At 40.7% G+C, this 15,270-nt stretch overlaps 2 protein-coding genes across 2 annotated transcripts in view; both read left to right on the top strand.

Annotated features, from left to right (window-relative positions):
• The first annotated feature begins 864 nt into the window (after window positions 1-864).
• On the top strand, window positions 865-1,790 carry LOC124283355 (general transcriptional corepressor trfA-like). The gene is made up of 3 exons (XM_046719395.1): window positions 865-1,636; window positions 1,722-1,726; window positions 1,782-1,790. Exons 1-3 carry the CDS (start codon window positions 865-867, stop codon window positions 1,788-1,790), a joined length of 786 nt encoding a protein of 261 aa, XP_046575351.1.
• Window positions 1,791-2,778: 988 nt separating this feature from the next.
• The window catches only part of LOC124283354 (angiotensin-converting enzyme-like), a 74,134-nt gene continuing 61,642 nt past the window's right edge, over window positions 2,779-15,270 (top strand). Inside the window, 1 exon segment of the mRNA XM_046719394.1 lies at window positions 2,779-2,990. Within this exon segment, the coding sequence (XP_046575350.1) occupies window positions 2,784-2,990 (207 nt within the window). The 5' untranslated portion in view covers window positions 2,779-2,783.

The following is a 15,270-nucleotide window of genomic DNA, read 5'->3' as shown; positions in this document are numbered from 1 at the left end:
CATCAACGATATGGATAACAGAAACAGCAACATCAACGACATGGATAACAGAGACAGTAACATCAACGACATGGATAACAGAGACAGCAACATCAACGACCTGCATAACAGAGACAGCAACATCAACGACATGGATAACAGAAACAACAACAGCAACATCAACGACATGGATAACAGAGACAGCAACATCAACGATATGGATAACAGAGACAGCAACATCAACGACTTGGATAACAGAAACCACTTTAACGACATGGATAACAGAAACCACATTAACGACAAGCATGACAGAGACAGCAACAGCAACGACATGCAAGACAGAAGCAACATTAACGACATGCATAACAGAGACAACAACATCAACGACATGGAAGACAGAGACAGCAAACATCAACGACATGCAGGGCAGAAACAACATAAACGACATGCATCACAGAAACAACAACGACATGCATAACAGAAACAACAACGACATGCATCACAGAGACAGCAACATCAACGACATGCATCACAGAAACAAGATTAACAACATGTATAACAGAGAGAGTAACAGCAACGACATGCATGACAGAGACAGCAACAGCAACGACATGCATGACAGAGACAGCAACAACAACGACATGTTTAACAGAGACAGAAACAGCAACATCAACGACATGTATAACAGAGACAGCCACATCAACGATATGGATAACAGAGACAGCAACATCAACGACATGGATAACAGAGGCAGTAACATCAACGACCTGCATAACAGAGACAGCATCGTCAACGACATGCATAACGGAGACAGCAACAACAACGACATGGATAACAGAGACAGCAAACATCAACTACATGCATCACAGAAACAACATTAACGACATGCATAACAGAGACATCAGCAGCAACGACATGCATAACAGAGACAGCAACAACAACGACATGTATAACAGAGACAGCAACAGAAACATCAACGACATGCATAACAGAGACAACCACATCAACGATATGGATAACAGAGACAGCAACATCAACGACATGGATAACAGAGACGGTAACATCAACGACCTGGATAACAGAGACAGTAACATCAACGACCTGGAAAACAGAGACAGCATCATCAACGACATGGATAACAGAGACAGTAACATCAAAGACATGGATAACAGAGACAGCAACATCAACGACATGGATAACAGAGACAGTAACATCAACGACCTGCATAACAGAGACAGCATCATCAACGACATGGATAACAGAGACAGTAACATCAACGACATGGATAACAGAGACAGCAAAATCAACGACATGGATAACAGAGACAGTAACATCAACGACTTGCATAACAGAGACAGCAACATCAACGACATGGATAACAGAGACAGCAACATCAACGACATGGAGAACAGAGACAGCAACATCAACGGCATGGATAACAGAGACAGCAACATCAACGACATGGATAACAGAGACAGTAACATCAACGACATGGATAACAGAGACAGTAACATCAACGACATGGATAACAGAGACAGTAACATCAACGACATGGATAACAGAGACAGCAACATCAACGACATGGATAACAGAGACAGTAACATCAACGACATGGATAACAGAGACAGTAACATCAACGACATGGATAACAGAGACAGTAACATCAACGATATGGATAACAGAGACAGCAACATCAATGACATGGATAACAGAGACAGCAACATCAACGACATGGATAACAGAGACAGTAACATCAACGACATGGATAACAGAGACAGCAACATCAACGACATGGATAACAGAGACAGTAACATCAACGATATGGATAACAGAGACAGCAACATCAATGACATGGATAACAGAGACAGCAACATCAACGACATGGATAACAGAGACAGTAACATCAACGACATGGATAACAGAGACAGCAACATCAATGACATGGATAACAGAGACAGCAACATCAACGACATGCATAACAGAGACAGTAACATCAACGACATGGATAACAGAGACAGCAACATCAACGACATGGATAACAGAGACAGTAACATCAACGACCTGCATAACAGAGACAGCATCATCAACGACATGGATAACAGAGACAGTAACATCAACGACCTGCATAACGGAGACAGCATCATTAACGATATGGATAACAGAGACAGTAACATCAACGACTTGCATAACAGAGACAGCAACATCAACGACATGGATAACAGAGACGGTAACATCAACGATATGCATAACGGAGACAGCAACATTAACGATATGGATAACAGAGACAGTAACATCAACGACCTGCATAACAGAGACAGCAACATCAACGACATGGATAACATAGACAGCAACATCAACGGCATTTCAGAGAATTTAACAACACCCATAGCACATATCATAACATTAAGACGGAGATAACAACAACAATTACAACAACCATAACAACAACTACTCTAGACACAACAACATTTAACAACTATACGAGAGAAAACATTTGACAACATCTATAACTTACACAACATTCGCTTCATAAAGGAGACAAAACATTTAACAACTTTCGTAATAGACATTTCAGTGACACCTTGATACAGGTATGTAATGACATTTTCACCAGGTAGAGACTTTTATTGGTCATAACTCCAGATGATTACCACAGTATCATATTACCGCTGAAACACATGCGAGTGTCGAGAGAGAGAGTTGGCTGGGACGGTACATCCTGTGACCTCGGTGATGACAAGGAAAGCCTAATCCTCTATATATCAACACGCCCCCTTCTCCAGTCAGTTGCATCTCATTCAGACATGCGCGCACATCTGTTGTGTCTCGCGCTGCTAGGCGTGGGGATTACGTACACCCCCGGGGCAACTGGACAGAACGCCTCGGAACTTGCACGTGCAGAAGCGTTTTTGGAGAATCAAAACGCTGAGAGTGAACAGGTGTACTACATCGGGGAGGAGACAGCATGGACGTACTACACCAACATCACCGAAGACAACCGAAAAGCGATGGTGAGATTAGAGTTGTAATACTATTCCATGATGGAAGGTATTTGGGTTCAAAGTCCTTAAACTCAGAATATGTCTCCGTAGCACAATTGGGAATTGAAATTGATTTAATGGCATTATTACGACAAGCATGTCTACTGTGCTTATGGGAACTATATCATACTTTCAGTAAATGTATTATACTTGTAAGCTGTTTTAGGTTTGGAAAAGCATGGTAAACAGTTCTGCATTATACAGCTGGTTCCACCATTCTTGCGTGTGTATATTCGTTAATGTTGGCCTTCTGCAGTACGTGTAGAAGTTACTCACAATGTATCAATTGTCATTCTAATCCGTTTAACCCTGTCACAATCTTATTCATCAGCTTATTCAAATGACAAAATTCATATAGTGTAACGGCAAATACTATCCAAATACAAACATGGCGTCTTGGTGTCACTTTAGAAGCTGGCAATCACCTAGATTGTCTCACAGTCCCTGAACCACATTGTTTCCGCGACTGTCTTGCCCTCTCTGTAATGATAGAGCCCTAAATGAAGCAAGTCTAGGTTTCTTCAGGTTCTCAATCTCTGGTCTCACTGGGTCCCCTTTTCAATAAATATGGGTTTGTTTGTTATTATCAAAATTATATATATTCAGAGACTAAGCGTTAGTCTAGCAACCACCTTGAGGTACGCGGGATTTGGGAATTCGAGATTATTTCGGTGATTTAACTAGAAATTGCACCCTTCCTCAAAGCTTTTTCAGATTTGTCTGAGGTTGTCTTCGGGATTGAGCGGTGAACAGATTGAATCAGAGTTACCAAATAGATGAGTGATTTAGAGAAGGGTTGGTATCCACACACTAGGGACTAGCCACAACGTCCAGCCATATCCACAAGGTGCAAGAGACCGTGAAACGTTGTCCCATTTTAGTGTCTTAGGTAACGTCCATCAAGCCACTCGTTTTAACTATTCAGAAATCCCTCCAAGTAAAATGAAAAACGGCAGCCTTTCTGTTATGCTCATTTCCTCTGTGACGGACGCAAATGTGAATCAGAACAACGCACAGTGCTGCAGAATGTACTGGCCTCGGGGCACTGTCACAAACACTGACAAACACGTGGACACGTGTCGAGAACATATGCAAATTCACTCACTCGTAGATATGTTCAAGGTTTGCGAGGGACTTACTGTGTCGAAATCCTTCAGTTGTAATTCACTAATCATGTCCTGAAATTCATGAAATAAACACCCTTCACCTAAACAAACTTACAAGCCTGATAGCCGACAAGGACACAGGTTGTCTTCAGTGAATGAGTATGGTTTTACGCCGCCTTTTGCAATACAGTGCACTCTGTCAAACTCGGACTCTGTCTTTCTCGGATTGCTGTATAAACAGCACTGAACTCACGGTCCCGACGTAATCCTTCTTTGTTGTCATAATAAAAAGTTCTGTATCTCGGACTCTCATTATTTCGGATAGGGAGATAACTCCATAAAAATCTGTGTACTTCGGACTACTGTATAATTCGGACTTTTAAGTCGGTCCCAAGCTGGTCCGAATTAGACAGAGTGCACTGATATACACTGATCTGTATACAGATTGTCTTGATACTTGGTACTGCCGCAAGTATGAAGCACGTTTAGGTTCTAACTTATTGAAGATGGGATCTACATGTTGTGTCAATTTAAAACGTGATCGTTCAAGAATAATGAGTGTCGACTATCCGACGAAACAGGTTTCTTAGGGCAAACATTGGTGACATTTATATGAGTGGATTATGGAAAATCAGGGATGGCATTGTGTTGGAAAAGGTTAATCATGTTCTGGTCTGTGTACGTGCCCTTCATGCTGATGTATCCCCCGGTTGATGTATTGTCTCATTGGATGATTCAGACAATCATAATCAGGCCTAAAGGCATGTCATTATAATACAGACATAACGTAAATCCACGAACATTGTGTTTCCCAATACACATTTCCATGACCAAAATAAATAGATAACACATCCCCATGGTGTGTAATACGCAGTAGATATATTTGTCTTTTACGCATATTATTGACCACTATATATCAATGCACAAATATTCATGACCAATATATGTAAAAAACAAAAACAATGTTGGTTGATATACACGAATATGACCAACATATAATAGTGCACACATATTCCTGAACAATGTTCGTCGATATATTAATAATTGTGAACAATGTTGGTCGATATACACATTTTTTCATTACCAATATATATCAGTACACACATATTCCTGAACAATGTTCGTCGGAATACACCAGTATGACCAATATATACTCTCCCCTCCAAAAAAAAACGCATATAGGAATTTCAACTGTATTTTTATGTTTATTTTGAAACATCTTGCAGGCTTTATGAGTCAATGAAATATAGCGAAATTGCACACTGGGAATGCAGACTTATCCGTCAAAATAAGGTCTTCTGGCACGTAAACCAGTCTCTCTCAACCTGTTCCTGACGGTCTGTGCAGAAAGCCTCCTCAATCCTTGTCGAGCGGTACTGGTCGCCGTAGCTGTTCGATGACGCAGGTGATGTACCCGGATGCTACCGCGTTCTGCCGGCGATATCTCTCCCAGAGCCGTGAAATGGTGCTTTGGTGAACATTCATGCGTCGGGCAACTGCACGTTGAGACTGGCCAGCTTCAAGCAAACCAATGGCGATATGACGGTTGGCTTCACTTTGACGTGGCATTTTGCGTTCGTCAACAATATTCCAAATACAGTGAATAATCGACAGACAGCGATCAACCTTTTATACCCATCATTGAGACTATCTGATCCCCAACTTTCACGTGCATTGCATGTGAATTGTGTATTCTGTGACACTACACGCCGAAATTGAAAATCTTGCTGTTAAATACGGGTATTTTACGGATGGTGCATTTTGTTGTGATGTTTCAAAACATAAACACCATAGGACTCATAAACAGAGCAAAACCTTTTGTAAAATGAATCACGTTTTAATTCATTGCTACATGAAATTGCTATTTTCATGATGAGTTTCTTTTTTGGGAGAGTATATGTCAGTATTCCTGAACCATGTTGGTCGAAATACACCAATATGACCAATATATGTCCATAGACACATATTCCTGAATAATGTTGGTCGAAATATACCAGTATGACCAATATATGTCAATAAACACATATTCCTGAATAATGTTGGTCGAAATATACCAGTATGACCAATATATGTCAATAAACACATATTCCTGAATAATGTTGGTCGAAATACACCAGTATGACCAATATATGTCAATAAACACATATTCCTGAATAATGTTGGTCGAAATACACCAGTATGACCAATATATGTCAATAAACACATATTCCTGAATAATGTTGGTCGAAATACACCAGTATGACCAATATATAGTATGACCAGAAATTATTGAGAATTTTAGGAATATGTTTAATTGGATTTCTAGTTTAAATAACCTTGACCAGCTATCAAGTGCTTGGTTTCATTCAAGAGAGACAACTCCGTTAATCCTTTTTCATTAGTTTGTGAAGAGTTATCCCCCTTTGTTTACTTGCTAGCAGACAACATTTTCAGTGATCCTCAGTATGGATGATTTAGAGAAGAGGAAGTTGATTTTAGAGTATCATAACAAGGACATCAGATCAGCTAAAGTGATTTCAAGTAGAACAGGCATCCCTTTGTCCACTGTTTATCGTGTTTTGAAAAATATTACAAATGGATATAACATTGAGCACCAGGGAGGCGCAGGTAGGCCAAGAAAATTGACTGTCGGTGACAGGAGGCGGCTTGGTATTCTTGTTTCTAAAACAAACCGAAGGAGTTTAGAAAACTTAAGGCTGGATATGATTGATAGAGGAACTGTGGCTGTCTGTAAGGAGACAATTAGAACTGAGCTGCATGCAATGGGTTGGCAGAAAAGTCGAGGAATTCCATCACCGATCATGAAACCTGAACAAAAGGAGCGAAGGTTGAACTGGTGCTTACAGCATAAAAAAATTAACTGGGACAAAGTGATTTTCTCAGATGAAAGTTCTGTGTGGCTGTTTCCTTATACACTGAAATTCTGGACCAAACAAACTGAAAAACGTTTGTATCAGCGCCCAAAGTACAGTCCGAAATTTAACGTGTGGGGTGGCATATCTGTGTTAGGGGCAAGGCCCCTCTGTGTATATGAAGGGGATATGAACAGTGAGCGGTATACAGATATTCTCGAGGGACATTTACTTCCATCTGCTCACGTGTTCTATGGAAAGTTTTGGATTTTCCAGCAGGACAACGACCCAAAACATCGTTCAAAGCATTCACAGGCCTGGTTTCGGACCTAAAATATGACATTATTATATTGGCCAAGCTATAGCCCTGACCTAAATCCAATAGAAAATGTTTGGGGACTTATGAAAGAAAGTGTCAATAGGACAAAATCTGACAAATATTGCTTAAATGAAAGAAGAGGTGGTCCGATATTGGGACAGCATGGACCACGACTTTCTAACTTCTTTGATCAGTAGTATTCCCCGCCCCATTGAAGCCTGCATTGCTGCCCATGGTGACTTGACAAAATACTAACTGTTGACCTGTCTTTGAATCTGGAGTTATATTCTGCTAATATTAACATTTAATAAGTGAGTAATGAGTGAAAAAAATAAAAAAATTACAATCTTTAAATTTCAATAATTTCTGGTTGTACTGTTTATGTGACTGAAGTATGACCGTACGTTCTGTATCTGATTCTACCACCACTGAGGTATGTTCTATGGCTGATTCTTGTAGCATTGAGCCACATACCGCATATAACTGAAGTATGCCCGTTTTGTATCTGATTTTAATACCACTGAGATATATTCTATGACTGATTCGTGTAGTATTGAGCTACATACTATATATGACTGAAGTATGACCGTACGTTCTGTATCTGATCTACTACCACTGAGGTATGTTCTATGGCTTATTCGTATTCGTGTGGCATTGAGCTACATACTACATGTACATATGACTGAATATGTTCTGTATGTGACTCTGGGGCCACTGGGCAGTTGTCTGTGTTTGAATCTACTACTGCATAGGCGTTCTGAATTTGTTTGATCTACTACTACTACTACTACTATTACTACTACTACTACTACTACTACTACTACTACTACTACTACTACTGCTGCTGCTGCTGCTGCTGCTATTCTCGCTACACCACTACTACTACTACTACTGTCTACTACTACTACTACGACGACTACTACTACTACTGTTTGACTTACTACTACTACTACTATTACTACTACTACTACTACTACTACTACTACTTCTACTACCAATACACCTGATTCAGCTCGTATTGCGATTTGTTCTGTAGCTAATTCTAAACCGAGCGATTATTTATATTTGATTCTCTCCCGCTCGATGGGTTTATTCAAGGCAAATTAGATGAAAATAATAAATATATTAAGCGATCATGTTATACCAGTCATTTCTCACTAATGCAGCACCCATCTTCCTCTATATACATGACCCTACCTGGAACACCAAACACGCCCGTGCATACCTCCCTGTAGAGCGGTCGGCGGGAGAAGGATTAGAGGGTATCACCAAATGTCAGGCTGCCTCAGATATACACTTCTGAGAAAGGCCACACTTTCTGTATGTACTCGCGTCTTACAGCTGTAGCTATCGTAAAGTGGGTTTATACTATTTTGTTTCAGTTATTGATGTTTGTATGGGATTTAAAGCCGGTCGGACCTGTCTGAAGGTCGCGGGTTAGATCCTTGTGTGGAGAAGGGAGGTGAGGTGGGGGAGATTTTTGCAATACAGGGGGATGCATCGTCTTTGTTTTCTGACAGGTATGGAGACTCTACTCTTCACATCTAATTACCTCCCCTCAGATGACTGGTCCTCTCTCGCACACCTACGGAATGATATACACCATGTCATGCGAACTACAATCTCTTTACAAAATTGAGAATCGCAACAAGTAATCCGCGCATGTTGAGAGTCGAGTTGAGTTTGGCTTTACGTCACATCGGCATTATTCCAGCCATATAGTGACAAAATCAAGTCTGCATTCATATACATTTTAAGCACAAAATCCAAATGAGTTTTATTTTAAAAGCATATATTTTCATTACATTATTTTTCAAATACAGCAAATGTCATAGCACAAATTCAAAAGCATGCGTGATTCGTCATTCACATTATGTAACATATACAATTTACCATCCGCGCATGTGACGGGTCCGGAATAGAACCACACGTACCTTCATTCATACATACATACATACATTCATGATTCATGAAAACACAGCAGTCATTGTAATTATGAAATATTAAAAAATATTGATGCAGACATATCTTTCAGTTCTGGTCGGCTTGTAACGTCCAACAGCGAAACCCTTTTAATCCAAACAGGGACATCCGGTCGGACTGATGAGCACATTTCCGGACTGAGTAACAAGGTGTCCAGAGTGATTTCCCTTTGTACGTATTATATAAACACCCCCAACAGAATTGACCGACAAGTCAAGGTCGAGCCTAGCCTGACAAACGGGTTCCCTTGTACATGTTTACAAATACTGTACTCTTTTTGATGTCAGGTCATCTCTGACATGAGGGCTAATCAGTCCTTACAATACTACGATGGCGGTTGTCAATCTGACGAGAAAATGTATGCAATTTCTAATGAGTACAGAGAGCTGCTTTAGGTTTTGCTCTTGTTGTCAGGTCGACAGTGATATATCAACATGTATAGTGCCCTCCACGATCCCGTGGGTCAATCATGTTGACGTCAGACATATAACTAAATCATTTAGCGAGATGGTTTCAATATAAACTACAGTCGACTCATTTTGGGTTACCTAACGCAAATTGTTGTTTTTCTGTTATTTTTGGCATTTGTTTCACATTTTTTATTTAAGTCGGTTGTTGTTTCCGTTCCGATGCGGATAACGCTCCGAGTAAGATTTGTGCGGACCAGACGCGTATTCTGTTCCTGCATCAGAAATGTAGAAGCATTCGACGTTCAATGTGGTGTATGCACCACGACTGAAGCACTGACCAGCATATAACGTCACGCTTAACTTTGGAGAACGTTATGTTCTGTGAATGATCAGAGGGGCTCTTATACAATGTCTGATAACCAATATCATGATGCGAGATTGAATGTGAATTACATCACTTTTGGCATTTTCTCAGCAATGCTACGGCGGGAGAAACCAGACATCTTGCTTTTTACATCTTGACCATATCGGGAATTGAACCCCTGTCTTCCGCGTGATGTGCGAACGCTTTCACAACAAAGCTACCACACAGCCCCATTGATCACGGAGAGTACCTTTTATCGAAGCTTATAAAGAGGATAGTAACGTGGTACTGGTTTTGCTTGCAGTTGATTGGCTATTGCAAAACATGCCGGTTTTGATTGGTTCAATAATCCTATTGAATATTCTTATCATGATGATATGGTTACTTGGCAACGCTTCGCCATAGCTCGGCTTAAATGTGTGCAAACAATGTCTGCAAGAATTTTTACTTCTTTCAATTCGTGGTTAATTAATACATCGATCAAATTTTACTTGAGTATTAAAAAAATTCAATTACAAGACCCAGGAACATAATTCATTCTGCAGACATAATCCGTAATTCCCGATAGCTCTCAAGCTGCCCCTATTGTCTAAATCCTGTCCATCTTTATAGAAATAACAACAACTACCCTCTAAAAACTCAAAATACTCTGAATGAATTCATGTTGTATTTTCAGAACTTTTCTTGCATTTAAAGTTAAATCATCTATAATTCACAAATAATATTATATCACTATTTGCTACCACTCAGAGACAGCCATTGTTGTGCCTTTAAGCTGATGAATGGATCGAACGTAGGTTTATCTCTTACGTGGGATATGGTTAATGTTCATTGATAAGATTGATTGAATTAATTACACCCACCGTCCTGTATTGTTTTGCCCTTTCCTGCTTACAACCCCTCACCGTGGTTCTGCGAGGTGACGGGATCACGCACGACCTATAAGTTAATGACATTCTACGGCCAAACCAGTGCAGTATGCCTCGCTACACCGCGCTTCTTCCACTGCTCTGCCTAGCCAGTGCGTTGGCCCCTGCACATGGCTCCAAGGAAACAACTGATTTAAATGCAGCTATTGAGTTCCTCAAGAAACACGATGCACAGCTCAGTATTGCCTACTTCAACAATGTTGCAGCTATGTGGAATTATTCAACAGACATCACGGATACAAACAAGCAAAGAATGGTAAGTGACGCGCTCGATCAATGTTGCAGGTGTCCGCGGAGAGTTGCACACATGTAATAAGTTTTTTCTCATGGTAGTCTTTGAAGCATTTTCTTAATACCAGCATTTGTCTATGCTCTTACACCACATAGATCCACATGTTGGCGTCGAAACAACTGATACTGCAATATATGTGAATATTAGTACCAATTTATTACATAAGGTACCTGCCCATTTACGACATTGTGCGATATGGCGTCATGTCATTACCGATACCATGGGTCGCGCTTCACTGTATTTTCCTTTTCAGTGCTGAAGGTATAAAATGTTGATTTTTCTATTTGCATTTACGGGCTATAACCTTAATTGCATTTCTTATTTCATCACAACCCCAACGATGGCGACGGACCAGCATTAGACGCCATGTAGCCACACATAAATATGACACTTGCCAGTTGAATTGTATAGCTTGTGATACAGTTTCATATGTTTCACAGCTAATGACAGTTAAGCTGGTGTACATACATCGTAGGTAGTCGACGCCAGTTGGACTGAATGTGACTCTGATGGGGGCGGTGTACTGCTATCTGGAGTAGTACTTCCTGACGGTGGACGTTGGCTTCTACTCTCCCTCTCTAATTAGTCCACTACTTCCTGGCACAGTAGTCCTCTTTCTTTGACGCTGCTTTTCACAACTCTCTCATGCTGTATCAAACCATTTTCTGTATATTAGTTCACATATGTGTTCCCACTGTTCACTTCACTGTTCACCTCTTCACTTTCTCTTTCCTGTTTCTCTCACGTGTTGAACATCACACGTGTTTCCTGAACACCTGTCCATCATTTGTTTATGCGTGTTCTTATTTCACGCTCGCAAACACGAATTATCTCGCATACTTGCGTATTTAAAATATCCACTCACATATTCTATTGAATATTGTATTTATATGTATGTGTAGTTATTTAATTCAACACCCACTCACGCATATCCGGAACAACCCAATTGTGTGTTTCATGAACTATCTATTAGTATATCAGTTAATGTAATAGTTATCGTTTACACACTCACTCACCCACTCATACACCGTCACTTGGATGTTTTACTACACACATATCTATACCTATTAGTAACATTTGTCTTTCACACGATGCTTGCATGTCATATTAAATATCTATTCGTATATCTATTGATTTCATTTACCTACTACACCCAAACTTATCAACCAGTCACTCACTCACCCACTTAATGCACATTGTATTTTTACCTGTGTGCTAAATCTACAGTATAAAAAGAATTAGACAAGTCATGGAACAATTACCATCAAAGGAATCTACAAATACTGTTGAACTACGTCAGACTGAGCTAAAAGCCAACCTTAACACTTTGACTTAACAGCTTTATTTTTAACACGTTTCACCAGCGTTGGTTTGACGAAGTGAATCTCAAGGCTCCGCAGTGAGATATTACGCTAAGTGAATGAACTGTATTAAACTCCCATTGATTCGAGTGACGGTAGAAAGCCTCATCACCTTAATGTTGTTTAAGACGTCTTGTGTCTAGCCTCCACCGCCAGGATGGAGCTGGGGGTTGTTGGGGTGAATAGAGAAAGTAACTATCGATTATTTGAGTTATGGGGAGAAATCTTAACCGCTCACCTTCTAAACTGTAAAATCAGGTGACTGCACTGTAAATACGTCTCGCGGGATAAAACAAGCAGAACTATATCCCTGCCGTAGCCTGGCCATCTTCTGTGGAACATCACTCAGTGCGCATGGAGGTAATGTAACGATGAGGACTTAAGGTAGCGATTAAGAAGTCTTTCTCGATTCAGACAAATAAATGTCAGTAGGAAAGTTACGTAAGGCAACACTTTCGGTGTGCGAATCAACTCAGAAGTCAGTGGAAAAGCAATATTGTAATTAAAGACTTAATTCTTGACATCCAATGGACATGCTCCGTAAGGTTCCTACACGTATACCAACGAAAGACTGTCATGGACATGTTGCGTAAGGTTCCGATACATATACCAACGAAAGACTGTCATGGACATGTTGCGTAAGGTTCCGATACGTATACCAATGAAACACTGTCATGGACATGTTGCGTAAGGTTCCGACACGTATACCAATGAAAGACTGTCATGGACATGTTGCGTAAGGTTCCGACACGTATACCAATGAAAGACTGTCATGGACATGTTGCGTAAGGTTCCGACACGTTTACCAATGAAAGACTGTCATGGACATGTTGCGTAAGGTTCCGACACGTATACAAATGAAAGACTGTCATGGACATGTTGCGTAAGGTTCCGATACGTATACCAATGAAAGACTGTCATGGAAATGTTGCATGAGGTTCCGATACGTATAAACAATGAAAGACTGTCATGGACATGTTGCGTAAAGATCCGATAAATATACCAATGAAAGACTGTCATGGACATGTTGCATAAGGTTCCAACACGTATACCAATGAAAGACTGTCATGGACATGTTGCGTAAGGTTCCGACACGTTTACCAGTGAGAGACTGTCATGGACATGTTGCGTAAGGTTCCGATAAATATACCAATGAAAGACTGTCATGGACATGTTGCCTAAGGTTCCGATAAATATACCAATGAAAGACTGTCATGGACAGGACATGTTGCGTAAGGTTCCGATACGTATGCCAATGAAAGACTGTCATGGACATGTTGCGTAAGGTTCCGATACGTAGACCAATGAAAGACTGTCATGGACATGTTGCGTAAGGTTCCGACACGTATGCCAATGAAAGACTGTCATGGACATGTTGCGTAAGGTTCCGATAAATATACCAATGAAAGACTGTCATGGACATGTTGCGTAATGTTCCGATACGTATACCAATGAAAGACTGTCATGGACAGGACATGTTGCGTAAGGTTCCGATAAATATACAAATGAAAGACTGTCATGGACATGTTGCGTAAGGTTCCGACACGTATACCAATGAAAGACTGTCATGGACATGTTGCGTAAGGTTCGACACGTAGACCAATGAAAGACTGTCATAGACAGGACATGTTGCGTAAGGTTCCGACACGTATACCAATGAAAGACTGTCATGGACATGTTGCGTAAGGTTCGACACGTAGACCAATGAAACACTGTCATGGACATGTTGCGTAAGGTTCCGACACGTATACCAATGAAAGACTGTCATGGACATGTTGCGTAAGGTTCCGACACGTATACCAATGAAAGACTGTCATGGACATGTTGCGTAAGGTTCGACACGTAGACCAATGAAAGACTGTCATAGACAGGACATGTTGCGTAAGGTTCCGACACGTATACCAATGAAAGACTGTCATGGACATGTTGCGTAAGGTTCGACACGTATGCCAATGAAAGACTGTCATGGACATGTTGCGTAAGGTTCGACACGTAGACCAATGAAAGACTGTCATGGACATGTTGCGTAAGGTTCGACACGTAGACCAATGAAAGACTGTCATGGACATGTTGCGTAAGGTTCGACACGTATACCAATGAAAGACTGTCATGGACATGTTGCGTAAGGTTCGACACGTAGACCAATGAAATGGACATGTTGCGTAAGGTCTCGACACGTAGACCATGGACATGTGTTGCGTAAGGTCATGGATTCGACATGAATAATGATGAAGACTGTCATGGACGTATTGCGTAAGTTCGACACGTAAGACCACTGTCATGGACATGTTGCGTAAGGTTCGTACGTGAATAATGAAGAGACTGTCATGATGTTGCGTAAGGTTCGACACGTGAATAATGAAGACTGTCATGGACGTATTTGCGTAAAGGAGTTCGACGTGAATAATGATGAAGACTGTCATGGACATGTTGCGTAAAAGGTTCGACACGTGAATAGCCGACACGTCGACACGTATGCCAATGAAAGACTGTCATGGACATGTTGCGTAAGGTTCGACACGTAGACCAATGAAAGACTGTCATGGACATGTTGCGTAAGGTTCGACACGTAGACCAATGAAAGACTGTCATGGACACAAGACACCAGGTGTCTCAAATTAAACTTCATGCTCC

This window comes from Haliotis rubra, unplaced genomic scaffold, assembly GCF_003918875.1.
Source record: "Haliotis rubra isolate DU_JTF1 unplaced genomic scaffold, ASM391887v1 Scf313, whole genome shotgun sequence".
In the NCBI taxonomy this organism is placed as follows: domain Eukaryota; kingdom Metazoa; phylum Mollusca; class Gastropoda; order Lepetellida; family Haliotidae; genus Haliotis; species Haliotis rubra.
This window is presented reverse-complemented; position numbering and strand designations above follow the sequence as displayed.